At 44.4% G+C, this 26,770-nt stretch overlaps 1 protein-coding gene across 1 annotated transcript; it reads left to right on the top strand.

Moving 5' to 3' along the window:
* The first annotated feature begins 259 nt into the window (after positions 1 to 259).
* On the top strand, positions 260 to 25,592 carry ccdc174 (coiled-coil domain containing 174). Its single transcript, XM_086001329.1, has 11 exons — positions 260 to 413; positions 5,435 to 5,539; positions 6,492 to 6,592; positions 8,253 to 8,311; positions 12,778 to 12,955; positions 13,750 to 13,845; positions 16,584 to 16,720; positions 17,737 to 17,831; positions 19,101 to 19,254; positions 20,638 to 20,802; positions 25,226 to 25,592. The coding sequence occupies exons 1-11, from the start codon at positions 372 to 374 to the stop codon at positions 25,492 to 25,494; spliced, it is 1,401 nt and encodes a 466-aa protein (XP_085857455.1). The 5' UTR covers positions 260 to 371; the 3' UTR covers positions 25,495 to 25,592.
* The last annotated feature ends 1,178 nt before the right edge of the window (positions 25,593 to 26,770 follow it).

Here is a 26,770-nt window from a genome sequence, read left to right as displayed (position 1 = left end):
CTTCGAAATAGTGCTATGGGATCTTTTACGTCCAACGGAGAGGGCAGACGGGCAAATCATGGCACGTTATCCTAAAACACTGATTAAAATCCAGGAATCCCATGTAATAAAATAGAAATTTACTTAAATCAAAGGCAATGCTTACATGATGGTAAATTACACATTACCCTCCCTGGCCTGGGGAGCAATCTTTGACCTTATTAAGATGGCGGATTGACCTGGGCATGTCCGTCCGCGGCTATTAATTGACCTCATCAAAATGGCGGTTCGACGTCCCCACGAACGCCATTTTAACCTCACTAAGATGACGGTTGAGCTCTGTCGCTTGGTTTCTGTGTAGTTTGTCGGGAGTTAAACGAATCCTTATCACTATGGACAAGAAAAAGAAAACGTTCGTCGTGACGGCAGCCTCGGTGAGTCTCAGAGAATGCGGAAAATGATGGTCCGGGATAGTAAATACCGACAGCAGGCCCCATGTTAGCCCCGGGCTTTCCTGGCTCCACTGCCTCGAATCTACGTCTCTGGCTGTGTAATCTGACAGCAGAGGGGTCGGTGAGAGTTAGTACTCCTGGCGTATTTAACAGCTTTCTAGGGGATGGAGAGAGAAAAATAGCTCATACTGATTAAAAAAAACTTCAGGTTATTATTCCCTGTGTTATAGGAAATGTTTCATAAATTTGAGGTAATCCAAAACTCTGCTGCCTGTGTCCTAACTCGCACCAAGTCCCATTCACCCATCACCCCTGTGCTCGCTGACCTACATTTGCTCTCAGTCCGGCAATGCCTCGATTTTAAAATTCTCATCCTTGTTTTCAAATCCCCCCTCCCCCATGGCCTCAACCCTCCCTGTCTCTGTAATCTCCTCTAGCCCTACAACCTTCTGAGATCTCTGCGTTCAACAACAACAACGTGTATTTATATAGCGCCTTTAACATAGTAAATTGTCCCAAAGCATTTCACCGGACCGCTATCAAGCAAAATTTGATACTGAGCCCCATAAGGAGATAGAGATAGGTTTTAAGGAGCATCTTAAAGGAGGAGAGAAAGGTGGTGAGATTCAGGGAGGAAATTCCAGAGCTTAAGGCCTAGGCAGCTGAAGGCATGGCCGGCAGTGGTGGCGCGATTAAAATCGGGGATGTGCAAGAGGTCAGAATTGGAGGAGCGCAGAGATCTCGAAGGCATGTAAGGCATCCCGCACTTCCTTCACCCCACCGTTGGTGGCCATCCCTTCAGCCGTCCGGGCCCTAAGGTTCTGGTATTCCCTTTCTAAACCTCTCCACCTTGCTATCTCTCTCTCTCTCTCTCTCCTCCTCCTTTAAGACCCTCCTTAAACCCTACCCCTTTGGCCAAGCTTTTAATCACCTGCCCTAATGTCTCCTCCTTTGGCTCCGGGTCAAAATTTTTCTGATTATGCTCCTGTGAAGCGCCTTGGGATGTTTTACTACGTTTTACTCTGCTTATCCTTCACTGTTTAACAGCAATTTAGTACTGAGCCGTATAGACCAGAAAGAAAGCGAGAATTTTAATTTATATCGCACCTTTCAGAATCTCAGGAAATTTTAAAACTCTTCATAGCCAATGAAGTACTTTTTTAAATGTAGTCACTGTTGAAATGTAGGGAAACACAGTCAATTTGTACACACAAGGTCCCACAAACAGCAATGAGATAAATGACCAGTAATCTGTTTTAGTGATGTTGGTTGTGAGGTAAATGTTGGCCAGGACACACCGAAAACTCACTTGCTTTTCTTTGAATAGTACCATGGGATGGTTTACATTCGCCTGATGGCACAGATAAAGCCTAAGATTATTGTCTCATCTGAAAGGCGGCACCTCTGGCAGTGCAGCACTCCCTAAATACTGCACTGGAGAATTAAACTAGATTATGTGCTCAAGTCCTAGAGTGCAGCTTGAACTTGCAGCCTTCTAACTCATGGGAAAGAGTGCTACAACTGAGCCAGGGCTGACGCAAAGTCTGTGTAACTTTTTCCTGATTGTTATCCACTGAACTCTGCTAGAAAGTGCATGCGTGTGGCTGTGTGAGTACAAGTTTAGGTTTGGCTGTGACGCACCTCTCAGTTGAATAGGTTGCAGTTGGTCATTGCACGCAAAGTACAGCCGCTATAGCAAGGTACCAAATAGGGTGGCATCGATCAGCACTTTTGTGAAGGGAAAAATGAAAGTGGGGGGTTTGGGATGGGGAAATGTGGATGCTTTTTTTGTGAAGAGAATAACTTTCCCTATTTGCATTCCCCTTATCAGCCATCCTTATGGCCTCTCTGAGCAAGATTATCAATTTAATAGCAGTTGGCATTTTTCTGCTGATTGGATAAGGCATGAGGCATTCCAACCCTCCTCAGCTACCGACAGTTACTCAAACCAGACAGCTATGAAGGCTGTTTTTCTGTGATTAAAAATTACAATAGCAATTTGATTTTTAAGTAATTTCCATGATGTATAAATAAATATATAATGAAATGTCTTCCACAGCTGTCACATTCAGCTGCATCATACTTGTAAAGTGTCCATCGTACTCTAATCGTCAAACTTGGAAAGTGTCGCACTTGTCAGTGTAGCCAAAATTGTGATTGTCTGAAATAAATAAAGCAAGAACCCAGAACAGATGAGCGTTAACTGACCAACAACTGATTGGTTTGAGTACACAGGTCGTGTACTAAGCAGCAAAAAAAAATAATGAACAGTAGGGAGATAGAACAAAATCTGGGAACTATAGACCAGTTAGCTTAACACCAGTGATAGGAAAGATACTGGAAGCTATACTAAAAGAAGTGACAGAAACTGTAATAAAAAATAGTCAGCATGGATTCCGAAACGCTAAGTCATGCTTAACTAACTCAATAGAATTCTTTGAAGAGGTAACTGAAAGAGTAGACAAGGGTAATGCAGTAGATGTCACATACTTGGATTTTCAAAAGGCCTCTGATAAGGTACCACATGCTAGGCTCATGACAAAGGTTGGGGCATGTAAAGCCAGGAGACAAATAGTTGAATAGATAGCAAATTGACTAAAAAAAAATAGAAAGCAGAGAGTAGGGGTAAAGGGTAGTTATTCAGATTGGAGGAAGGTAGAAAGCGGTGTTCCGCAACGATCAGTGCTGGGACCACTGATATTCATAATTTACATTAATGATTTGGAGTTAGGAATAAGTAACTCAATATCAAAATTTGCAGATGATGCCAAACTGGTGGGGGGGGGCAGGGGGGCGTACAGCTAACACTGAGGATGAATGCAACATAATATAAAAAGACATTAGAAAACTTGCAGACTGGGCAGTTAAGTGTCAAATGAACTTTAACATAGATAAAGTTGAGGTGATGTACTTTGGGAGGAAAAATAGAAAGAACACCTACCAAGGGGGCAGCACGGTGGCATAGTGGTTAGCACTGTTGCCTCACAGCGCCAGGGACCCGGGTTCGAATCCGGCCTCGGGTGACTGTCTGTGTGGAGTTTGCACATTCTCCCCGTGTTTGCGTGGGTTTCCTCCGGGTGCTCCGGTTTCCTCCCACAGTCCAAAGATGTGCGGGTTAGGTTGATTGGCTATGATAAATTGACCCTTAGTGTTAGGGGGATTAAATACGTGGGGTTGCGGGGATAGGGTGGGATATGTGTTGGTGTAGGGGTTACAGGGATCGGGTGGGATATGTGTCGGTGCAGGCTCGATGGGCCGAAATGGCCTCTATCTGCACTGTGGGGTTTCTGTGATTCTGTGATTCTGTGAAATAAGAAACTGAATGGGATAGAAGAGCAAAGGGATCTAGGAATACAGGTGAACAAATCATCAAAAGCAGCATCGCAGGTCAGCAAAACATTAAAAGTGCTAACAAAGCACTGGGATTTATTTCATGGGGTATAGAATTCAGAAGTAGTGAGGTTCTGTTAAACTTGTATAGGACCCTGGTCAGGACGTACTCGAAGTACTGTGCACAGTTCTGGTCTACATACTAGAACAAGGACATAGAAACATTGGAGAAAGTGCAAAAAGATTTACAAGGATGGTGCCAGAACTGAAAGATTACTGCTATCGGGAAAGATTGAACAGTTAGGGGCTTTTTTTCTTTTGTAATATAGGAAATGCGGCAGCCAATTTGCGCACAAGGTCCCACAGACAGCAATGACATAATGACCAGATGATCTGGTTTTTTTTTAGTGATGTTGGAAGGGAGTCCAGATAGTCACACAGCAGCTCCAGAAGATTTGCAGGGTAGCAGTGGTGGGCAGCTATGTGAGTAACCACCCCACTTACACAGGAGCCATGGGGGCTCAATACAGACCAGTTATAGAACCGCTCCCGGGGGCAGGTCACCAGTCACCTTGATGTTTCATTCAGAGCGGGGAGCCTGCTATCCTATTGATTTGACTCTGTCAGGCGCAAGAGAACAATAAGGTGAAAACAAATAAAATAATTTGTATTTAGTACAGTATTGATTCCAGCGGTAATTTAGTCTTCAGCAAAACCTCGTTAATCCAAGCAAAGTAAGGAAAATACACATTTGTGTAGCACCTTTTGACCTTGGCCAGTGAATTGCTTTTTAAGTGTAGTCACTGTTATTATAGGCACACTTGTAGCCAATTTGTACACAGCAAGGTCCCGCAAACAGCAAGGAGATAAATGGTTGAGGGAGAAATGTTAGCCAGGACATCAGTCGAACTCCCTGCCCTTCTTTGAATAGTACCAGCGGATCTTTTGTATCCCCCTGAACAGGCCTCAGTTTAACGTGTCATCCAAAATACGGTACCTTGGACAGTGCAGCTCTTTCTGTATTGCACTGAAATGCTATCCTGGATTATGTACTCCAGCCTTGGAGTGGGGCTTAAACCCACAACTTTCTGACTCTGAGGCAAGAGTGCTCCCACTTAGTCATGGGAACAGGAGTAGGCCGTTCAGCTCCTAGAGCCTGTTCTGCCATTCAATTAGATCATGACTGATCCATACGTCAACTTCTTGATGCTTCATTCAGAGCAGCAGGTGGCACTCATGCCTAACATATAGTATACCTCCTTAAACACTTACTTTGGGCATTATCTTTCAGTTTCTCTTTTTACCCTAACAATGCTTTGCAACTCATCTAACACTAAAGGAAAAGTTAGTGTATTTATTTATTACTAATATATACAGTTCTGGGGAGAAAACAAATTGTTTCCTCAGAACAAACAATCTGTAATGTTTGCTTTTAATATCTCATTGCATTTGTCTCTCCAAAAAGATGCCTGTGTTTATAATAATGCATTGCCCATTACATCACATACCATAAAAACAGGAGGTCCACTGGTGGGAATAAAAACATTGTTTCAAGGCAGTACAAAACCCTTCTATAGCCCCTTGTATTCTGCATTGAGTAGAAATTGTTGGGTTTTTAACTTGCAAAATGTTCTAACAATCCACCTTGTTAAAATAATAATTCTGTGTTGTAGTTGGTCGATCTGAAGGCAGAACTTTATCGGAAACAGGAGGAGTTCAAGCAGGATAAACTTCTGAAAGAAGCAGGGGCTCCATTTAAAGCCAAGCCAGCCAACAAGGTATGAGAGCTGTGAGCATTGTTACTGCTGTTTCTCAGCAGGCTCATTGAGGTCATGTTATTAATGGTAATTAGCCTGAACATTGTTGTCACTTGGCAGCAAAGTATTAATGATGGATGTGTGAATTTTTCATGCTTATGTTCAGCTGAACTAGGGAAAACACCCAACAGTACAATCATAGATTTTTTCCTTTCAAAATTCAGTTGTATTTGGAGAGGACACATGACTTGAAAGTATCACACAAGAGGCATATTGGCACATGGAGGTGCATTGGCTTAAGTGCGATTTTTGTTTTCCTTAGTGTATTTATGCCAGTGTGCTAAATGAGCCTTGTGATTACACTGCAAAATATGGTTCTTGCGGGTTGATGTGCCTCATGGTGGCCTTAAATTCTTCTGTTAAAAATGACACATTAGGGTTCTCAGTCAGCTAGATTTATTTTAATTTTTGTTACTGCCATTCACTTACCGTGCAGCAAGCACTTTCCCACCCACCAAGTGGACCAGCGAGGGACTTGCTCCCAGGTTTCTGTCCCTGTCACTCTATAGCTGTAGTATGGATGATTCTTGCTTTGATTTCAGCTTGTAACTCACTCCTGGATAGCCATTGTTCCACACCTAAACCATTTGAGGCTGGGGCTGAGGCACATTGTTGGTGCAGACTAGGGGAACTTTATTCTGCATCTAACCCATGCTGTACCTGACCCAGGAATGTTTGATAGTGGCAAACTGCGATGGCAATGAAAGCATTCTATCCTCCCACACTAACACCCCTCACCTTGATGAGCAAAAATAAACTTCAAATAAGTAAGTAATCAGCACTGTCTGTACTTTCTCTGTCTTTAAAGTTCCCTTAAGATCCTGTCCATAATTTAAAAGTCATTACCTTGCAACGTGTTCTATATTTTCAAGATGCAGAGAAATGTTAAACTGATGATATGTAAATTTAACAGAAGCCAAATATCTGGATCAAGCAAAATTCAGGTGTTTCTGATCGGGCTGCGAAGGATGTAGAAGAAAAGATTGAGGAACAGCAGACTCTTGATAAATCAAAGTAAGAGTTTTAACTGGAAAGTATCTTCACTGTGAGTCAAAGTCCCAGGAAGACATATTGTCATATAACGGTTCGGTGACACCGTAATTGAAGTGTTGTGTCTCGTTCTAGTTACCTACTAAAATACACGGGTATTGAAAGGGGAGGACTTTCAAGAAGCAGAGAACACATGCTGAGCCCCTGCAATTTACCAGGAAGTGGTAGGGCACAGGTTCATCCTTGTGATTGTCCCTCCTTTCAGGGGACGTGCCAAGAGGCAGAGCACTGGGAGGGTGGATATAGCAGCAGAAGAGGATTTAGTAAAATAATATGGATAAAACTAGCTAATGGTAAAGTCACAATATTATCAATTGATATCATTATAGACCCCTGTACAAAGTGAGCAGACAATGGTGTGATGTTTGAGCAGATGAGGAACATTGTTACGTGCTACTCATGGGGGATTTCAACATTCAGACAACGAGTGGAGAAATATATTCAAACCTGGCTTCTGCTTATTGCATCCCACAGCAGTATGGGTGAGATCAGCAACTTAGTGGAGTTGGGATTAAATCTGTCCTCTCTTTCAGTGACACTGGGCTGTGACACTAGCTCTTAGCTTCTATAAAGTCCAGTGTTTGAACACTGCTCCCTTATCTGGGGGTGCTTCTTGCATTGTTGGACTGGTGCGAGGAAAAGTTTGATGCCCAATAACCAATCCCTCTCATATCTTTAGCTTCCAGCCTACATCTCTCTCTGACACGACCTTTCTTTTCCTCCTTATTATAAAGCACTCTGAAATATCTTCCTGCATGTGAGGGGTGCTTTATAAATGTAAGTTGTTAACTCTGTTTTATTGATACTATTTTCTGTGCTCCTCTGACCCTTCTCTCTTTCTAAATTATCTTCCTCCTCAAAATAGCTCCATCTTTTAACACCTTTTCCAAGCCCTTAAAACTGAAAGTCCTTGCCTCCCTTAGTCCTTTCTTCCTCTTTAAGCTTTTAAAAATTGAACTTTGTGTCATCTCTTTACTATTGCCAAGTGTACCTTGTTTTCTCTCTCACTCTTTTTCAACCTCGGTGGTGTCCTGCATTCTAGGTCGTGGATCTTCACTTTGGTTCCTCAATTGAAAAGAACCAATAGAAAGAAAGACTTGCAATTATATCGCGCCTTTCATGGCCTAACAGCATCCCAAAGCGCTTTACAGCCAATGAAGTACTTTTTTTTTTTAAGTGTAGTCATTGTTGTAATGTAGGAAATACGGCAGCCAATTTGTACACAGTAAGATCCCCACAGGCAGCAATGTGATAACGACCAGATAATCCGTATTTTTAGTGATGTTGGTTGTGGGACCAATATTGGCCGGATACCAGGGATAACTCCCCTGCTCCTCTTCAAAATAGTGTCATAGGATCTTTTACGTCCACCTGAGAGGGCAGACCAGGCCTCGGTTTAATATCTTATCCAAAAGACGGCACCTACAGTGGTGCTCTCCCTCAGTACTGCACTGGGAGGGTCGTCCTAGATTTTGTGCTCAAGTCTGTGGAGTGGGGCTCTTCAAATAAGCGATTTCAGTTTAAAAGAACTGCCTGTGATAGAATGTTTGTGCTGTGTTGTAAAAGGTCATGCTCGTACGTTGTGTTAACTGCTGCAGGTTAAATTCATTTGTATTTTCTTTAGGCAGAGGCTGGAGGAAAAAGCAAAACTTTACGAGCAGATGACAAAAGGAGACTTGCCAGGTAATTTGGTTTGTGGTTTATAAGTTTTGTTCAGATACTTCCATTTAACTCTCAGAAAACACAAAAGCAGCATTATTTGTGGGATTTATGTGAAATGAGTTTGGGAGCTCTCAATCTAAGGTTCAAACCTCATCTGGAACTGCTTGATGCTGATACTGGGAGCCTGAAATTGAAAGTGTTCCATTCCCCAGTACCATCCCTCATTTCGATGAGTGCAAAGTCACAATAATTCATTAAAAAATAGTATCCTTACTGCTTAATTCCTTACAATATGGGGCAGGATGGCTTTTGATGTCAGTCAGACTATTGATGGTTCTGGTTGTCTACCTCTATGGACTGAGTTTCAGCTGTGCTGGTCTTTCTCACCAGGTGGAGCTGTTTGGAGCACTGCTTGCCTGTGTTGTGTATCTGAGCTAGGCAAGTACTTTTTCTTACCCCATTTTCCTCCTTTTCACGTTCTCTCTCCGCCAGCCCACCATGCTGCATGGCCAGCCCCAGTTCCATAGGCAGCAGTTTGCTGAATTATTCCCAGTGGCATTCTGCACTGTCCACTCGCAGGTGAACAAGAGTGGCCAAGCTGCCTCATCCTACCTTCCTTAAGGGAAGGCCCTTGATCCCATGAAGCAGCACCAAAGCTGGCTGTGATTAACAGCAGCAACTTGTATTTATATAGCGTCTTTAATGTAGTAAACTGCCAGGAGCGAGGACGGGGCCCAGGAGCGGCACAACGTGGACCAGCAGCGGGGTCAGGAATGAAACCCGGGGGGGGGGGTGTCTGTGTGTGTGTGTGTCTGTGTGTGTGTGTGTCTGTGTGTGTGTGTGTCTGTGTGTGTGTGTGTCTGTCTGTGTGTGTGTCTGTGTGTCTGTGTGTCTCTGTGTCTGTGTGTCTGTGTCTGTGTGTCAACAACCACGACGTGCGTGCATTATATAGTGCAGTCATGACGCGAATACATGAACTCATTTCTCTTATTTGGAAGGAGGAGAGCATGCCAGGGGATCTCAGAGACGCTGTAATCGTGACCATCTTCAAGAAAGGTGACAAGTCCGATTGCAGTAATTACAGATGAGCCTCCCTGCTGTCTGCCACAGGGAAAGTCATCGCAAGAATCCTCAGTCGCCTTCTCCCAGTGGCTGAAGAGCTCCTCCCAGAGTCGCAATGCGGATTCCGCCCACTAAGGGGCACAATGGACATGATCTTCACCGCGCGTCAACTACAAGAGAAATGCAGGGAACTGCTGTACATGGCCTTCTTTGACTTCACAAAGGCCTTCGACACCGTCAACCGTGAGAGATTATGGAGTGTACTCCTCTAATTCGACTGCCCTCAAAAGTTTGTTACCATCTTCACGACGACATGCAAGCCGTGGTCCTGACCAACGGATCCACCACGGACCCAATTCACGTACGTACCGAGGTCAAACAAGGCTGTGTCATCGCATCAACGCTCTTCTCGATCTTCCTGGCTGCAATGCTCCATCTCGCCCTCAGTAAGCTCCCCGCTGGAGTAGAGCTAATCTACAGAACAAACGGGAAACTGTTCAACCTCCATCGCCTCCAGTCCAGATCCAAGGTCGTCCCATCCTCTGTCATCGAATTACAGTATGCAGACGATGCTTGCGTCTGCGCACACCCTGAGGTCGAAATCCAAACCATCGTCAACACCTTCACCGAAGCGTACGAGAGCATAGGCCTTACACTAAACATCCATAAGACAAAGGTCCTCTACCAACCTGCCCCCGCCACACAGTACTGCTCCCCGATTATCAAAATCCATGACAAGGCCTTGGACAACGTGGACCACTTTCCATACCGCGGGAGCCTACTGTCAACAAGGGCAGATGTCGATGACTAAGTCCAACACCGCCTTCAGTGTGCCAGTGCAGCCTTCGGTCGCCTGAGGAAGAGAGAATTTGAACACCTCAAACCCGGCACTAAGCTCATGGCCTACAGAGCAGCAGTGATACCCGCCCTGCTGTATGCCTCAGAGACATGGACCATGTACAGCAGGCACCTCAAAGCACTGGAGAGGTACCAGCAACGCTGCCTCCGCAAGATCCTACAAATCCATTGGCAGGATAGGCGCACCAACGTCAGTGTTCTCGTTCAGGCCAACATCCCCAGCATTGAAGCTTTGACCATGCTCGATCAGCTCCGATGAATGGGCCACATCGTCCAATACGAGACTCCCAAAACAAGCGCACTACTCGGAGCTCCGACACGGCAAGAGAGCCCCAGGTGGGCAGAGGAAAAGACACCCTCAAAGCCTCCTTGAAATAGTGCAACATCCCCACTGACACCTGGGAATCCCTGGGCCAAGAACGCAAAAGTGGAGGAGAAGCATCCGGGTAGGCGCCGAACACCTCGAGTCTCTTCACCGGGAGCAAGCGGAAGCCAAGCGCAAACGGCGGAAGGAGCGCACGTCAACCCAAGCCCCACATCCACCCGCCCCTTCAACCACCGTCTGCCCCACCTGTGACAGAGACTAGGTCCCGCATTGGACTATCAGTCACCTGAGAACTCATTTATAGGGTGGAAGCAAGTCATCCTCGGTTCCGAGGGACTGCCTAAGAGAGGGAGTAAACTTCCCCAAGGCGTTTCACAGGAGCATTATCAAACCAATAATGAGCCACATGAGATATCGGATAGGTGACGTAGGCTTTAAGGAATGTCTTACGGGAGGAGAGGTTTAGGGAGGGAATTTCAGAGCTTGGGGCCTAGCCAGCTGAAGGCACAGCCACGAATGGTGGAGCAATGAAAATCTGAGATGCGCAAGAGGACATAATTGGAGGGGTGTAGTGGTCAGTATTTTAATTTGCAAATATTGGCCCAGAACTTGGTGTCGGGGGCTTGCCGCGCGTGCAAGCCCCCGATGTGCGCTCACCCTGCGCGCCGACATCTGAAACCTGGCCCGCAGTGGATTTCCTTTCAGTGGCCAGGTTCTGATGTCGGCGCGCTGTGCTAACCTGACCCAGCGGCGTAGTTAGTGCGATGTGCCGGCTGGGATCAGGTGAGCACTGTTCAGCCAATCAGGGGAGGGGAAACTTCATTCATAAGTTTGAGAGTAAGAACTGTCAAATTCATGAAGTACTGCACCCCAAAACACCACTAAAACTTTAAATAAAATTTTAAAAAACATCCCAATCATTAAATTAAGTATAAATAAGTTTTAAAAAATAATTTAAACAATTTTTTTTGAAAAAAATAAATTTTTAATAAAAAGGGTCTAAAACTAAACTTACCTTATTGTAGATTCTTTAAAATAATAAACCTGTGGGGGAAAAAAAAATTCTAAACTGCACTAAAACACCACTTACCTGTAAAAATAAATACTTACGTGTGCTTTTTACAAGCGTAAAGACCGGAGGCCTTTACACATGCGCAAATCCCCCGAAACAGAGGAAATCCAAGACGCACGCGCTGCCCCCTACAGCGCACGCGCTAGCCTCTTCACCTCTTGGGTTAGAGTAGAGGAAATGCCGGTTTTCAGCGCATGCGCTGTGCATGCTGAAAACCGGCATTTCCTCCGGCCAGACGCGTGAGCACCCCTTCCGTACTCACGCGTTTGGGGAGGAATTACTGCCCCAATATGTTGTTAATGGAGTTGATAGGGTAGATGGAGAGAAACTATTTCCTCTGGTGGGGGAGTCCAGAACAAGGGGGCATCACCTTAAAATTAGAGCTAGGCAATTCAGGAGTGATGTCAGGAAGCACTTCTTCACACAAAGGGTAGTGGAAATCTGGAACTCTTACTTTTTTTTCTTCCTCTCTTTCCCCCCCCTCCTTCCCTCCCCCCCCCCAAAAAAAAGCTGTTGAGGCTATGAGTCAATTGAAAATTTCAAAACTGAGATTGATGGGTTTTGTTAGGCAAGGATATTAAGGGTTACGGAACCAAGATGGGTAAATGGAGTTACGGTACAGATCAGCCATGATCTAACTGAATGGCGGAACAGGCTCGAGGGGCTGAATGGCCTCCTTATGTTCCTAGAAACTCATTACAGTGTTGCAGGTCCATGCCATCAGTGGATTCTGCATCTGGGACCTGCGCTCTGGGTAGAATTTAAAGAAAGATGGAACCCACTCTGAATTAGGATTTTTTTTTTAAAAACCTGCCATTTAAAAAGAAAATGTTTAAGCAAGCAAACCAAACGGAGCTGGCTTTATTTTGGCCAGAGCAGATTGCTCCTAAAGTTTCACCTGAAATAAAAACAGAAAATGCTAGAATATACATGTTTGAACATCTGAAAAGAAAAAAAAAAAGACAGTTTAATAGTTTGGGTTTCGATGAAGGGTTGCAACCCAAAACTTTTGCCTGTCATTTCTATTTTAATCTGCACCTGGAGCTGTTTTGCATTTCCAACGTTTTCAGTTTTTATCGCAAGTTACCAATAAATGCAGCTTTTTATTTATCTCTCCTTGTATCTCTTCTCCCTTCAATACAAAACGGACACCCCACCATCCTGTGCCAGATGAAGAAACGGAAAGCATGTACTTGGTAGATTTCACACAGAAGATTTTTGACAAACAGAAGGAGTTGCAGGCTTTCCGTGAGAGTGAGGCAGCAAAGAAGGCAGCAGAGAGCGAGAAAGATGAGGACGCAGTGCCTGAGGCTGAAATTGCACCACCTCAGGACCCTGATGAAGAATGGTGAGAATCTAGAGATGTACATGGGAGATGAATCTAAAGTATTCTAGAATTTTAATTTGCAAATAGTTATGCTTTAAGCTGCAAAAGAGTCTTGTACCATCTGAATACTTTGTAGTAATGCAACAATAGTCTTCATTCAGCTACATTTAATGGTTTGTATTGTTTTCATTTTGTTGGGTTTATAATGTTCCAAGTAAGATCGGCTCGAAGTGTGTATGTGCAGAGGCCTCATAGGGACAAGACTGGGCCCAGCTGTGATTTCCCCCCCACAGTCGAAATAGCCTGACACGCACTGTTTAGGTTCACAAATTAACAATGGGCAGTCTGGTGAGGTACTGGAATGCTAACAGTACCTGTGGTAATGTACCCCAGCGTGAGTAGCCACCTTCAGAAGAGGACTTCAAGGTTCTCTTCTGATGATAGGTCATCGACCTGAACCGTTAACTCGGTTTCTCTCTCCACAGATGCTGCCTGACCTGCTGATTATCTCCAGCATTGTCTGTTATTTTAAATCTTGCAGTTCAGATAGCGCCCATTTAAAAACTTTGCTTTTGTGCTTTATCATTTGAAGGCCTTGCTTAAATTATATTCTTGCTTCCCCCTGCCAGACATCCAAGAGTTCTATATTGTTATGAATTATTAATTGGAGATATTTTTCCAATTTAGTGTTTAGCTCAAAGTGTACACGTAGTGACTTCACATTTGTGCCAGCCAGGGTAAGAGATGATTAAACAGTAATTTGAACTAAGGGCTGTGCTTTGCTATGTGCTTCCCCCCCCCCCCCCCCCCCCCAGGGTTGACTATGTGGATTCTTTAGGCCGATCCAGAAGATGCATGAAGAAAGATTTGTCCGGACTACTCGCTATGGATAAAGATCTAAAAGGATTGAGGTAACTATGAGTAATGTCCTTTAGGAGCAGTGAGCTGTAGGAACAGTTGCCTCATGGGAAATTGAATTGGGTATGGGTGCTGCACCTCATAGGAACATCCAGGTGTTTAGGTTGACTATCCAGAATGTAACTACACTTTTATAGCTTGTGCGATCAGTCTTCGTATTGGAGAATTGGAACGCTTCTGCACTTTTACAACCCATTAATACATGTATCGAGCATTCCCCGATGTACAGCAAAGCTTTCTCGACTATACCTCGGTAGCATCCCAATTGCTGCAGTACTGATGGAGTGCTGCATTGTTGAAGGCGCGGTCCTTTGTACGAAATGTTGAACCGTCAATCCCATCTGCTTGCTCCAGTAGTTCAGGTGGGTGGTAATGATCCCAGTGTTACTTGAACAATAGGGAGTTCTCCTGGTATCCTGGTCAAAATTCCTCCCTGAATCAACACCATCAAAAACAGATTAACTAATCATTCAACTCTCGGCTGTCTGTGGGATGTTGCTGATGCAGGACAGCTGCCACATTTGTGTAACGGTCCTTGCTCCTCCGAAGTTATTCATTGTTGAGCACTTTGGGTTACTTTGGGCTTATAAGGTGCAATATAGATGCAAGATTTTTTTGTTACCTTAACCTTAGCCTCAGAAGTGCACCCCTTATTTGTACCAGGGTGACATTTATATTTCAGCCATCCAATGGCCTCTTTGAATAAGACTTTGAATAATTTACTGCTAGGTTCTGGGCAGTTTTGTGTGTGGATTTATGCTCACAAGCTACTGGGTTGAAACGGCTGCAAAATCATTTCACTAGGACCCATCCAGCTGATAGAAAGGGGAGACTGTTATTCCATCAGTCTGGGCTGGCACTTGAACCCAGGTCCTGGGGGTGGGTCACCTACAATGTCCTTTCACCTCTAGGGGTTGTAACCCACCGGAACCCTGCATTCTCAAGCATTTTCATTTTGCCTTGATTTATTTGAGTATTTAAACTATGAGCATTCTAATATCCTAAATAAATTGTTGCCTTGAAGTAAAATTGTCACCTGTCTTTTCAAACTGTTTCTGTTTAACTGAAAACAAACCTCAATCAACAACAGAAAACCTACCTTGCTGAAGTTTGCTCTGCTGTGGATATTGTCTTTTCTGCAGCAGAAAGTTAATTTAGGGGATTTGTGCAAAGTTTTTGTTATGGATTATTTCTGGCTTACCCGGGAGTTTGGCTAGTTTGAAAGCTCCTCTGTATCTCGCACTCTAGACACTCGTCCTTCTCCCTGTCTTCCCTTGGTGCTGAAATGACTCATTGTATTGTTTCCTATTCTAACTTACTCTGTCTCAGGAGCTTAAAGCTGCATAAGTCGATGCTACAATTCAGGCTACTTCCCAATACACCACAAAATTAAACCTTCGTAGGCAAGCTCACACTCCTATGTACTGGAGCTTCACCCTGTGTCAGGTATATTGGATAGCATGCCACAGGTAAAGAGTGAATCCCTATACCATTGGGCACCCACTAGAAATGGTATAGGTTCCCGCTGTCCCATTCTGAACTCTTTGATAGAAGGGAAAACACTGGACTATGTAATTTAGACTAAAACTATAAATTTGTGTTTATTATTTAAAGCTCTATATACAGAAGCAAAATAGGTCAGCAGATTAAAATGACAATATATTTCCTAATCTTCACCAATACTTTAAAAACTTTTTTTAACAGCAAAATAATAAAAGCCTTTTACATTAGGACATGCCTTTGTGCACAAGGGTTCTGCCTTGCTGCAGTACACCCTTTTGAAGTGGCTGAACTGCACTCCAGAAACTAGGCCTGCGACTCCTACCTATTGAGTAGCTTCTCATGCCTCAAGAACAAAAGACCTGTCATTATAGGCAAGTGTCTTGCTGTGAAGGTAGATGTGGTGAATCAGCCATTCCAGATACCTGCTCTCTTTCTTTTACAATGGACAGATAATCGATGTTAATTATTTCTATAACAAAAAGCACAAAACTGCGGATGCTGGAAATCTGAAATAAAAACAGAAAATGCTGGAAAACATTCGGCAGGTCAGGCAGCGTCTGTGGAGAAAGAAACGGAGTTGCATCAGGTTCTGAGGTTCATCGACCTGAAACGTTAACTCTGTTTCTTCACCATGGATGCTGCCTGACCTGCTGAGTGTTTTGCAGTATTTTCTGTGTTTATTTTTATTGATTATTTCTATCACCTGTGTGGGTGGGGAATGGTGTGGAGAGCTGGATGAATTCTTTGTTTACTGGCTATGCTTCAGACAAAGCCTGTTGGATTTTGTACATCTCACGGCCAGGGAAATGCTTATACTTACACAAAACGCCACTTGCACTTTAGTGTGTGATGTTCCCAGACAATACATGTATTCAGCTAGCAAGACAAAGTAAATCTCAAAATGCAGCTTCATGGCTAACATTTTAAACAGTTTAGTGCCTTGGTCTTGTATAAAAATGCACAGTATAGAAAATCTTAGAACTTGAAACCGGGCAGATCTTGTTCAGTCATACTCCTTGCCTCCTTCATCAAACCCAAGTTTGGTATCGCCTTATCACTACTTCCAGATTTGCCTCGCCTTCGTTTCCACCTTTGTGCTTAATAATGAAACAAAAAAGAATATCTGGTCCGCCTGCTTGTTGGGAATGAGTTGTTGAAAGTACTGTCCTGTGACCGTAGGAGTTGCCATGGGCCTCTGCGATATATCTCTGGCTTAAACTGTTCACAGGCAAGAGGTGGAAAAAAAGACGTTGCTTTCTGAAGACATGAAAAGGGAGCTTCAGCGGCTGCAGTGGGAAAAAGAGGAAGAGGAGGCACTGAGTAGACCAATCGGACCAGTGCACTACGAGGACATCCGGCAAAGCGGTATGAATTTTAGTGCATGCCGCACACTTTATTAATAAAAAGTATAACTTAAAGTGTCCCCAGTCGAATTACCTGGGTTAAGTTGTCACTTGCAGGATCCTACAATTGGGTTTTATTCCAGCAGGCGTGACTGGGTGGTAATCCACCTCGGAAAACCTGTCAGAGGCTGGAGCAGCAAAGACCTGCAATGCCTCCTGGTTGAAGTAGCAATGAAAAGGCTGAGCTTGAAATTCAGTCTTCAGTCCGCTTGGTCTCTCCCGTAAGGTTGTTAGTCTCTCCCGTAAGGTTGTTCGTCACATTCCAACAGTGACACCAGCAAGGATGGATCCCTCTTACTTTAGCTCGTGCCAAAGTTCATGACTATAGCAATGGCGGGGGAGCTGGAGTAAAAGGAGCCATTTGCTTTATCAGTTATCATGGTGCCGAGAACTGCACATTATTTCAGCCTTCCCAAAAGTCTGCTAATTTCAGCCATTGAAGCCAGAGACTAAATTCCAACACTGCTCGACTATTTTGCTTGATCCTTTTTCTGAGCTGTTACACATCCTGTTCGACCAAAAAAGGCAGCCATACCCTGCTCTGTCGTTAGCCAGCTGGAAGCTGCACCGCAGCGACGAGAATTTGTGTGGGAGGACAGGGAAGCGTAACGGCCTGCCCTCTCCTGAAGGCAGTTGGGGTATAGTACCACAGATAGTGGTGGACTTGTGACGCCTTCATTTGATCCACTGGAGGAGCCTCCCATATAAATGTTATTTTGAAAACTGCTCTCCTGATTAAAGCAGACATGGTGCCAAAGTGTGTAATGCACTGCTCACATCCAGAGTTTGAGTTGCCTTGGTTACACTTGCCACCCTCTTGGCAGCCAGCAACCTCTTCAGGGACCTGGCCATGGGTTGCTAGCCCAATCTGTCAGTTGAAAAGTGAGGTGGCAGAGCCCAAAGTGTATGGGGAAAATAATCTTGAAAATAGATAGCCAAAAGAAGCTGTTCTGATTGATTGATCTTGCTGTATTACAGAGGCTCGAGAGCTGGGTGTAGGTTATTTTGCCTTTGCTCGTGATGAAAGTGCCAGGAAGAAGCAGATTGAGACTCTCGACATGCTGAGAGAACAGGTACATTCCAGATGTGTGAATGTGTTGCATCCATTTGAGTTAAATGGTTACAAAGGAGTCAGTGGGCTCTCCCAGTTGCTCAGCCGGTTAAGGCAGCGAGCAGCTCAGCCATACAGACCAGGAGAACCGGGCTCGTCGAGGACAGTCCACATGGACAGTTGTGCAATGAGGCTTGTTGCAAAAAAATAAGGCATATAATAAGAATGAGTATGTAGCCACGTGGATAGAGGAACATAAGAAGTAGGAGCAGGAGTAGGTCATACGGCCCCTCGGGTCTGCTCCGCCATTCAATAGGATCATGGCTGTTCTTATGAGTTCAAGTCCCACCATGGCAGTTTGAGAATTTGAATTCAGTTTTTGAAATAAAAAAATTAATCTGGAAATAAAAAGTTGATATCAGTAAAAGCAAACATGAAGCTGCCAGATTGTCGTAAAAATTCAACTTGTTCACTATTGTCTTTTAGGGAAGGAATCCTGCCTTCCTTACCTGGTGTGGTAGATATGTGACTCCAGTCCCACACCAACATGGTTGACTTTTAACTGCGCTCTGAAGTGGCCTAGCAAACGACTGTACAAGGGTTGGGCAATAAATGCAGGCCTTGCCAGCAACTCCACATCCCAAAAATAACTTTAAAAAATGCTGAGTTGCTGTCTGTGGGAGAGGAGCAGAGAAAGTTGGGGAAAATACATTTTTAAAAGATGCAAGGTTCTGACCTGACCCTCTCCAGATGTTCAAACTTAAGACCGCCTCAACTAGGCACCTCTTTGGTGTAATACCAGCAGTGGAGTGTCTCTTTGCTACTGTTGGAGCTCAACCGTGAATTTTGCAAAACCAAATGGTAAAATGTGCGATTGAGTAATAATAATGGACTGTGGCCGTACAGAGGAATTGAGAACAGCACAAGGGTTCATACTGCATTTAACTTGCTTGTCTTCAATTCCTAGTATAGCACAGGCAGTCACTGCTATTACTGAAATAAAAGTATTGTAGCTGGTGAGAAGTATTCTTGCTTTGGTCTTTTCTATCCCTGTGAAGACCTGCCGTTTCAAGTCCTACCTCGTGTCGCTTGAGGTCAGCTGCTGCTCCATAGAGAATCCCTTGTGCTGGTGCTTGGGAGCAGCCTTGATACCAGTGGGGAGGGAACAGGCTTCTGAGCCAGGAGATGTCCGCATCACCGGAGTGCACAACAGTTCTGACCTGGCTCTCTCTCTTGCCGTTTCTAAACCCCAGTGAGAGTCGCGGTGGCTGAGCTTTGCTTTCTGTTGCAGACGATGGATCAGAGAACCAAACGAGAGAAACTGAAGGAGAAGCGCAAAGCCATGTTGAATGCCAGATTGGCAAAGGTTCGTCAGAGGCAGATGAAGAAACTGAAAGGTGATGGAATCGAAGACATTGCAGAGCTGCCAGAGCGGAATAATGAAGGTGCGAGGAAATCTTTTTGTTGGGTGAGGTCCAGGAATTGGGACATGTGGAAGAGCCCTAGAATAGAACCCAAGATTTACACCTTCTGTCTTTGTAATTTCTGTGGTGCCATTTATACGAAATGATGTGGCCCTACACCATGGAGGGTTTGCTACAGCAATTCCCTGTGAGAGTGAGACAATGCATGATCCCCTCCACAGTTCCCCAAGGAGGAACTGGAAGAGTGGAGGCTTGGTGTTCCTCTCTGGGATTTTGAGGGCGAGCCACATTTGATTGGGCTGCATTGACAGAGACTTGTATGACCAGTCAGCTGGTGAATGGTGCATGGTCTCGGGGAAACTATAATTTCATGTTCATTTCAATTTAAAGATTAATTATGTTTTATAAAAAAAAACTTAGAAACTGGAAAGAAGTTTCCTGAAGCCTGGTTACATTCATCTAATGCTACAAAGTCCCTTTAGAAGATACTAGATTGGTGATGGACACTAGTATAATGCCATTTTCATACAATGAGTTGACCTGGCCACGTTATACACTGGCGGTAAAATTACAAATGTGTTTCAAGCTGCCCCACTTACAAGCAGGTTTAATTATTTAAACCTTTTCAATTTTTCTTTAGTTTCCCCCCCACTCCATGTACTAGCCCAACCATGTGGAATGGACTGGGATCCTACAGGCCCTGTTAATGACTCCATGAGAAGCCATACAAACCTGACTTGGGGTGACTAACTTTTTGACTTTACCTCCCTTTTCCCCCCCCCCCCCCCCCCCCCAAACCACTCTTTTCAGAAAATCAAGTTCCCCGACCATTCTGAAAGAACTTTGTAGAGAAGGGGGCAGCTCCATGTTCCAAAGCTCTCCGAGGCAGGGTGTCAAAGCTGCATTATGTTGTTCAGGCCCACAGGATGGGTATTTTAAAGTACGTGGTGTGCACCCCAAGATGGAGGTCTGAGATGCTGCATGGATATGATGCACAGCACTAAGAATCAGTCCACCATAAGCAAGGTTGTGTCCATGTCACGATCACTTTACAGTAAATCCCTGTGTTTCTATGACGTAAACTTCAAAATCGAGTGTAACAGGGAATAATATGGGCTATTGACGGTGGGCAATAACCTTAAAGCAACTGGGCACCTCCTACCACTTGCCCAACTTCTGCCACCTGCCTTTGTCCACTTGCTTACAGCCAGTGCAGAATAGTAGTAGTAAAGGACTGGATGGTGCCCAGCCTGGGGATACCAACCTAGTGAGGCAGAAGAAAGCACAAAGATTTTGAATTTATCTCCAATCCAAAGGCCTTTGCCAAGGAATTGATCTGGACTGCGATCAAAAATTAGGTTTTACTCATCTTGTTTTATTTGTGTGATCTTATTTCATGTGCAGGTGAAGAGACTGAGGAATTGGTGCCCATGCCATCGCCTTCAGAACCGGGTGTAATGCAGAATGAAGCTACCTGCCTGAGAAATAAGAAGGTGGAGGTCGTAATACAGGAGCGGAAGGACACAAAACCTGGTGTGCCGCACATCCGGGAATGGGACAGAGGAAAAGGTAACTGAGGGAATTGTGCCTTTAGCTGTTACAAGGTCGATCTGTAAGCCCAATTGGTAAATGGATATGTTGTGCTCGTTCTGATCAGCTGCAGTTAAAACAATTGGGGCAAAATTAATTGACCCCTGGACTGTGCTAAATTTGCTGCTCTCAGCTGGGGTAGTAGCAAGTACACACTTACCCTTGGCATTCTTGGGACAGGGAGAGGTTTTAAAAAAAAAAAAATAAGTAAGCCAGATTCCCACTTCTGATTTGGTATCTGATGACTCCCACCACAATTTGAGGTCTGCTTCTGTGGATCTCGGGAGAGGACCATGTCAGATTTGTTTCTGAGGGACCCTCACCCTTGAATTGTTTTCCAGCACCCAGTGTTCAGTCTCACACGTGAAGCGTGGCAGCTGGAGAGCTGCTGCGTTTCTTGGCATGAACAATGGAGATCAAAAGAACTCGGGTTCTTGCAGATTTGTGGTTTGCTTCCAAAGTAAACCAAGAATCCCGTTCTGCTCTAGCCTGGAAATCTATTGCATTGGTCATGTGACTCCCAGAAAAGGTAGTTGCTTCAGCCTCGACCTTCACATTTAAAAGGGAAGTTAGATCGGTATCTGATGAAATGAGGATTGAAGGTTAGAAAGATATTAACAGCATGCTTGGTTTTCTTGGAGGAGAGGTAAGTAAAGGAGTTGGTGTTCTTTTAAAGTAGGGTATCAACAGCTGCGGGTGGTGAGAACATAAGAAGTATGAGCAGGAGTAGGCCATACGGCCCCTCGGGCCTGCTCCGCCATTCAATAGGATCATGGCTGATCCGAATCTAGACTCACGTCCACTTCCCTGCCCTCTCCCCGTAACCCCTAATTCCCTTATCTGCTAGGAAACTGTCTATCTCCGTTTTAAATTTATTTAATGTTGCAGCTTCCACAGCTCTCTGGGGTAGCAAATTCCATAGATTTACTACCCTCTGAGTGAAGAAGTTTCTCCTCATCTCAGTTTTGAAAGGGCAGCCCCTTATTCTAAGATTATGCCCCCTAGTTCTAATCTCACCCATCAGTGGAAACATCCTCACCACATCCACCCGATCAAACCCCCTCACAATCTTATATGTTTCGATAAGATCGCCCCTCATTCTTCTGAACTCCAATGAGTAGAGGCCCAACCTACTCAACCTTTCCTCATACGTCAACCCCCTCATTTCCGGAATCAACCGAGTGAACCTTCTCTGAACCGCCTCGAGAGCAAGTATATCTTTTCTTAAATATGGAAACCAAAACTGCACGCAGTATTCCAGGTGTGGCCTCACCAATACCCTGTATAACTGCAGCAAGACTTCCCTGTTTTTATACTCCATCCCCCTTGCAATAAAAGCCAAGATTCCATTGGCCTTCCTGATCACCTGCATACTAACTTTTTGTGTTTCATGCACCAGGACCCCCAGATCCCTTTGTACTGTAGTACTTTGCAGTTTCTCTCCATTTAGATAATAACTTGCTCTTTGATTTTTTCTGCCAAAGTGCATAACCTCACACTTTCCAATATTATATTCCATCTGCCAAATCTCTGCCCACTCACTTAGCCTGTCTATGTCCTTTTGCAGGTTTTTTATGTCCTCCTCACTCACTGCTTTCCCTCCCATCTTTGTATCGTCGGCAAACTTGGATATGTTGCACTCGGTCCCTTCCTCCAAATCGTTAATATAGATTGTAAAGAGTTGGGATCCCAGCGGAACACCACGAGTTACTGATTGCCAGCCCGAGAACGAACCATTTATCCCAACTCTTTGTTTTCTGTTAGATAGCCAATCTTCCACCCATGCCAGTATATTACCCCCAATCCCGTGATTTTTTATCTTGATCAGTAATCTTTTGTGTGGAGCCTTGTCAAATGCTTTTTGGAAGTCCAAATACACTACATGCACTGGTTCCCCTTTATCCACCCTGTATGTTACGTCCTCAAAGAATTCGAGCAAATTTGTCAAACATGACTTCCCCTTCATAAAACCATGCTGACTCTGTCCTATTAAATTATGTTTATCCAGAAGTGAGGGAGAGTCCCCGATAGATTATACAAGTGATCATCGTATCATAAGATTTAGATTAGTAATGGAGAGGAGCAAGTTACAATCTAGAGTGGAACTTCTAAACTGGAATAGGGCTAACTTCAATGGGATGCGAAAGGATCTAGCCAGGGTAAAATGGAACCATGGACTGACAGGAAAAACTAACAGAACAATGGGTGATCTTTAAGGAGGAGATGTTCCAAGTACAGGCTAGGTACATTCCAACAAGAGGAAAGGGTAAGGGAACCAAAGCAAGGGCTCCTTGGTTGACGAGGGAGATAGAGAAGATGATGAAACAAAAAAAGAGGGTGTATGATGAATGTCAGGTGAATTCTTCAAGAGAGAACCAGACCAAATACAATAAGTTGAGGGGAAGTGAAGATGAAAATAAGATTGGCAAAGAGAGAATATGAGTATAGAATGGCAGTTAACATCAAACAGTAAGTGGTTTGTAAAAGGCGGGGTGGCGCCTATTCGGGACAAAGAAGATTATGCTTAGAGGCGCAGGGCAAGGCTAGAATACTCGATGAATACTTTGTATCGGTGTTTACTAAGGAGGTGGCTGCTGACAAATTATCGGTAGAAGTGGAAAAGGTAGAAGCAATGGAAGGGGTGAAAATTGATCGACAGGATGTACTAGAAAGGCTGGGTATGCTTAGAGTGGAGAAGTTGCCTGGTCCAGATGGCTTGCATCCCGGGTTGCTAAGATAGCGGAAGGGCTTGCCATCATTTTCCAATCTTCCCTAGATGCGGGGGGAGGTGCCTGAGGATTGGAAAGTGGCAAATGTGACACCATTGTTCAAGAAAAGGTGTAAGGACAATCCTAGTAACTACAAGCCGGTCAGCTTAACATCAGTGGTTGGTAAAGTTTTATAAACAATAATCAAGGAAAAAATTAACAGGCACTTGGAGAGGTTTAAGCTAATTAAGGAGAGCAAACACGGATTTGTAAAAGGCAGATCGTGTTTGACTAATCTAATTGAATTTTTTAATGAAGCAACAGGGAGGATTGATGAAGGGAATGCAATGGATGTTGTCTACATGGATTTTAGGATGGCGTTTGACAAAGCACCACATAGAAAGCTGGTTAACAAAATTGAGGCTCGTGGAATAAGTGGGTCAGTGGCAGCTTGGATAAGGAATTGGCTTAAGGAAGTTGTGGTAAATGGCTGTTATCAAGACTGGAGGATGGTAGACAGTGGTGTTCCCCAAGGGTCAGTGCTGGGGCCACTGCTTTTTTTGATATATATAAATGACCTGGATATTGGAATGCAGAGTAGAATTTCTAAATTTGCTGATGACACCAAACTTGGGGGTGTGGCAAACAGTGAGGATGATACCAATCGACTGCAACATGAGAAAGGGTAGCAGATGGAATTTAATAGAGAAGTGTGAGGTGATGCACTTTGGCAGAAGGAACAGGGAGAGGCAATATACACTTAATGGCAGTTTTAAAGTGTGCAGGGACAGAGGGACATGGGAGTTAGAGAGAGTGGTTAGCAAAGCATATGGGATCTTGGGCTTCATAAATAGAGGTAGAGTACAAAAGTAGAGAAGTTATGCTGAACCTTTATAAAGTGCTGGTTAGGCCACAACTAGAGTATTGCATCCAGTTCTGTTCACCACACTTTAGGAAGGATGTGAAGGTCCTTGAGAGGGTGCAGAGATTTACCAGAATGGTTCTGGGAATGAGGGATCTTAGCTACAAGGTCAGGTTGGAGAAGTTGGATTTGTTTTCATTAGAGCAAAGGAGGTTGAGGGGTGATTTGATAGAGGTGTACAAGATTATGATGGGGAAAGGCTGTTCCCACGAGTTGATGGTACTGTACAAGGATTAGGGGACACAGATTTAAGGTTTTGGGCAAGAGATACGGGGGGGATGTGAGGAAAAACTTTTTTACACAGCGAGTGGTAAGGACCTGGAAAACTCTGCTGACTGAAGTGGTGGAAGCGTGGAGACAATGTTTTCAAGGGGAGACTGGATAGGCACTTGAGGGAAGTAAGACTTGCAGGACTATGAGGATAGAGCAGGGGGATGGGACTGACTGGATTGCTCTAGAGAGAGCTGGCACAGACTCGATGGGCCAAATGGCTGCCTCCTGTGCTTATGACTCTATGACATTGATTTTCTGGCTTGGGACTTTAATAACTGGATGGGTAGACATGTGACATAGATCAGAACATGATGGATATGACAAACATTTTGTGATCTAACATTTATTACCCCCCTGAGAGAGATTTATTTTCTGATATCCAGTGCTACAGTCATGAGTAAAGTGTGAGCTTCCCATTTACTTTGAGGAAGTAGGTGCCCAGGTGCTGCACAGCTTTGGTGAAGAGTTGAACTGATGCGTGTTTTTTTAATCATTCCAGAGTTATTGTTTGGACACTGGTCAAGGAACTGCCCGGATCCCAGGGACGAGAGGCCATCTGAGTTTGCACCCCCTTCAGAGTATTACAGTGACCCCAGGAGGTCAAATAATTATGGAGACTGGAAGAAGGGCCAGCCCGGACATTCCTACCAGCAGACTGGACAGAGGCATCCGAATGTAGGGAAGTCGCAAGCCAGTTCGGAACATGATCCATCAGCAAGAAGCAACTCCCTGGAAGATATGCTGTCTTATTACAAACATTCAACCTAAGCAGGGATGAGGCATGGGGCGAGACTATGTTGAAGACTGTTCTACCCTTCTGCTGGTTGTCACCAGTTACAGATCAGATTAAAACCTTTTCCACATTACATTCTGATTGTTTGTGTTGAGGTTGTCCCAGTTGTTGTTTCACATTCTTTTACTTTCAATTAAGTGTCTTATCACTGTTGAACACATGTTTACAATGCAGTGATATAGCATCTTTTTATTGTAGAAAAATATCTCTAGGTGCTTCAGAAGTGTAATCAGACAAAAATGGATGAGACAGAGGAGGAGATAGTAGGAGAAGTGACCAAAAGCTTGGTCAGATGTGGGTTTTAAGGAGGGCCTTAAAGAGGGGAGAGGGAGGCGGAGGGAATTCCAGGTGTATGGCGCCTTGACGGCTGAATGAAACATGTCCTGGATGGCATTGGCCTTTTCATGTGAGATGGATGGAAGTCCTTTAACAGACCAAGATCTTTCTTTTATTAAAAGCATGTAAGAAAATTGAGAAGTTGCTTGGAAAGAGAATGGTCATTTATGTCAGCGTTGGATAATTGCTGTGCTGTGGAAAAATTTGACGTGTTGCAGCTTCCCACCAGCCAATGGGCAGCTGTGGCATATTTTGTTTGGAAGTTGTGCTGGTATGAATCTCGCCATTGCACCTTGTGCCCAGGAATTGGACTGTCGAATGCCACTGATTTCTTGAAAGGTAGTGATAAAAGTGTCCCTGTCGGAAAACTTGTACAACTCCTAAATGGAAAGAGTTTATCACAGGCCACTTTTAGCTTCTATCTGAGCCCCTTCCTCCAAGCCCCACATGGTCCCTCCCACTAACACACCTCTAACATACTCCTAAGCCCCCCCCTCTCATCCATAAACCCACCCCCTCCTTTCCTCTCGGTAGCAATCAGTCTGGGATTGATTAGGACCTTGGAAAGGTACAGCTCAGTACTGCACTATTAGGCCATCAGGGAAGTGAGACTAGTTTTTTTTTTAAATGGCATTATGAATAGTTTGTTGCAGTTAACATAAATCAGTTTCCAACTTCAGTAGCAGGTGCATTGCTTGCCTTTTTTTGACACACTCGCCTGCTGACAATGCACTCTGTTAAAGCCGTGTACTCCCATCTCAAGGAGGAGGAGAAATGAACAGGATCAGCAGCACCTCTTCTGAAGCAATTTGTCCTGTAGAAATACAGACTGCCATCCACGGGACAACATCCACATCCCATACCAAACCCCTGGCTCAATGAGTAAGCACCAGCTAAAAATACTGCCACACTGGC

This window comes from Somniosus microcephalus, chromosome 11 (genome assembly GCF_052327205.1).
Source record: "Somniosus microcephalus isolate GS21.2 chromosome 11, FLI_Smic_1.0, whole genome shotgun sequence".
NCBI lineage: Eukaryota > Metazoa > Chordata > Chondrichthyes > Squaliformes > Somniosidae > Somniosus > Somniosus microcephalus.
Note: the sequence above shows the minus strand (reverse complement) of the source record. Positions and strands in the feature narration are given on the sequence as shown.

Coding starts and splice junctions, on each gene's coding strand:
- ccdc174 (XM_086001329.1), top strand. CDS start 372: ATGGACAAGAAAAAGAAAACGTTCGTCGTGACGGCAGCCTCG. Junction 13,846..16,583: donor AAAGATCTAAAAGGATTGAG/GTAACTATGAGT, acceptor AACTGTTCACAG/GCAAGAGGTGGAAAAAAAGA. Junction 19,255..20,637: donor GCCAGAGCGGAATAATGAAG/GTGCGAGGAAAT, acceptor TTTCATGTGCAG/GTGAAGAGACTGAGGAATTG.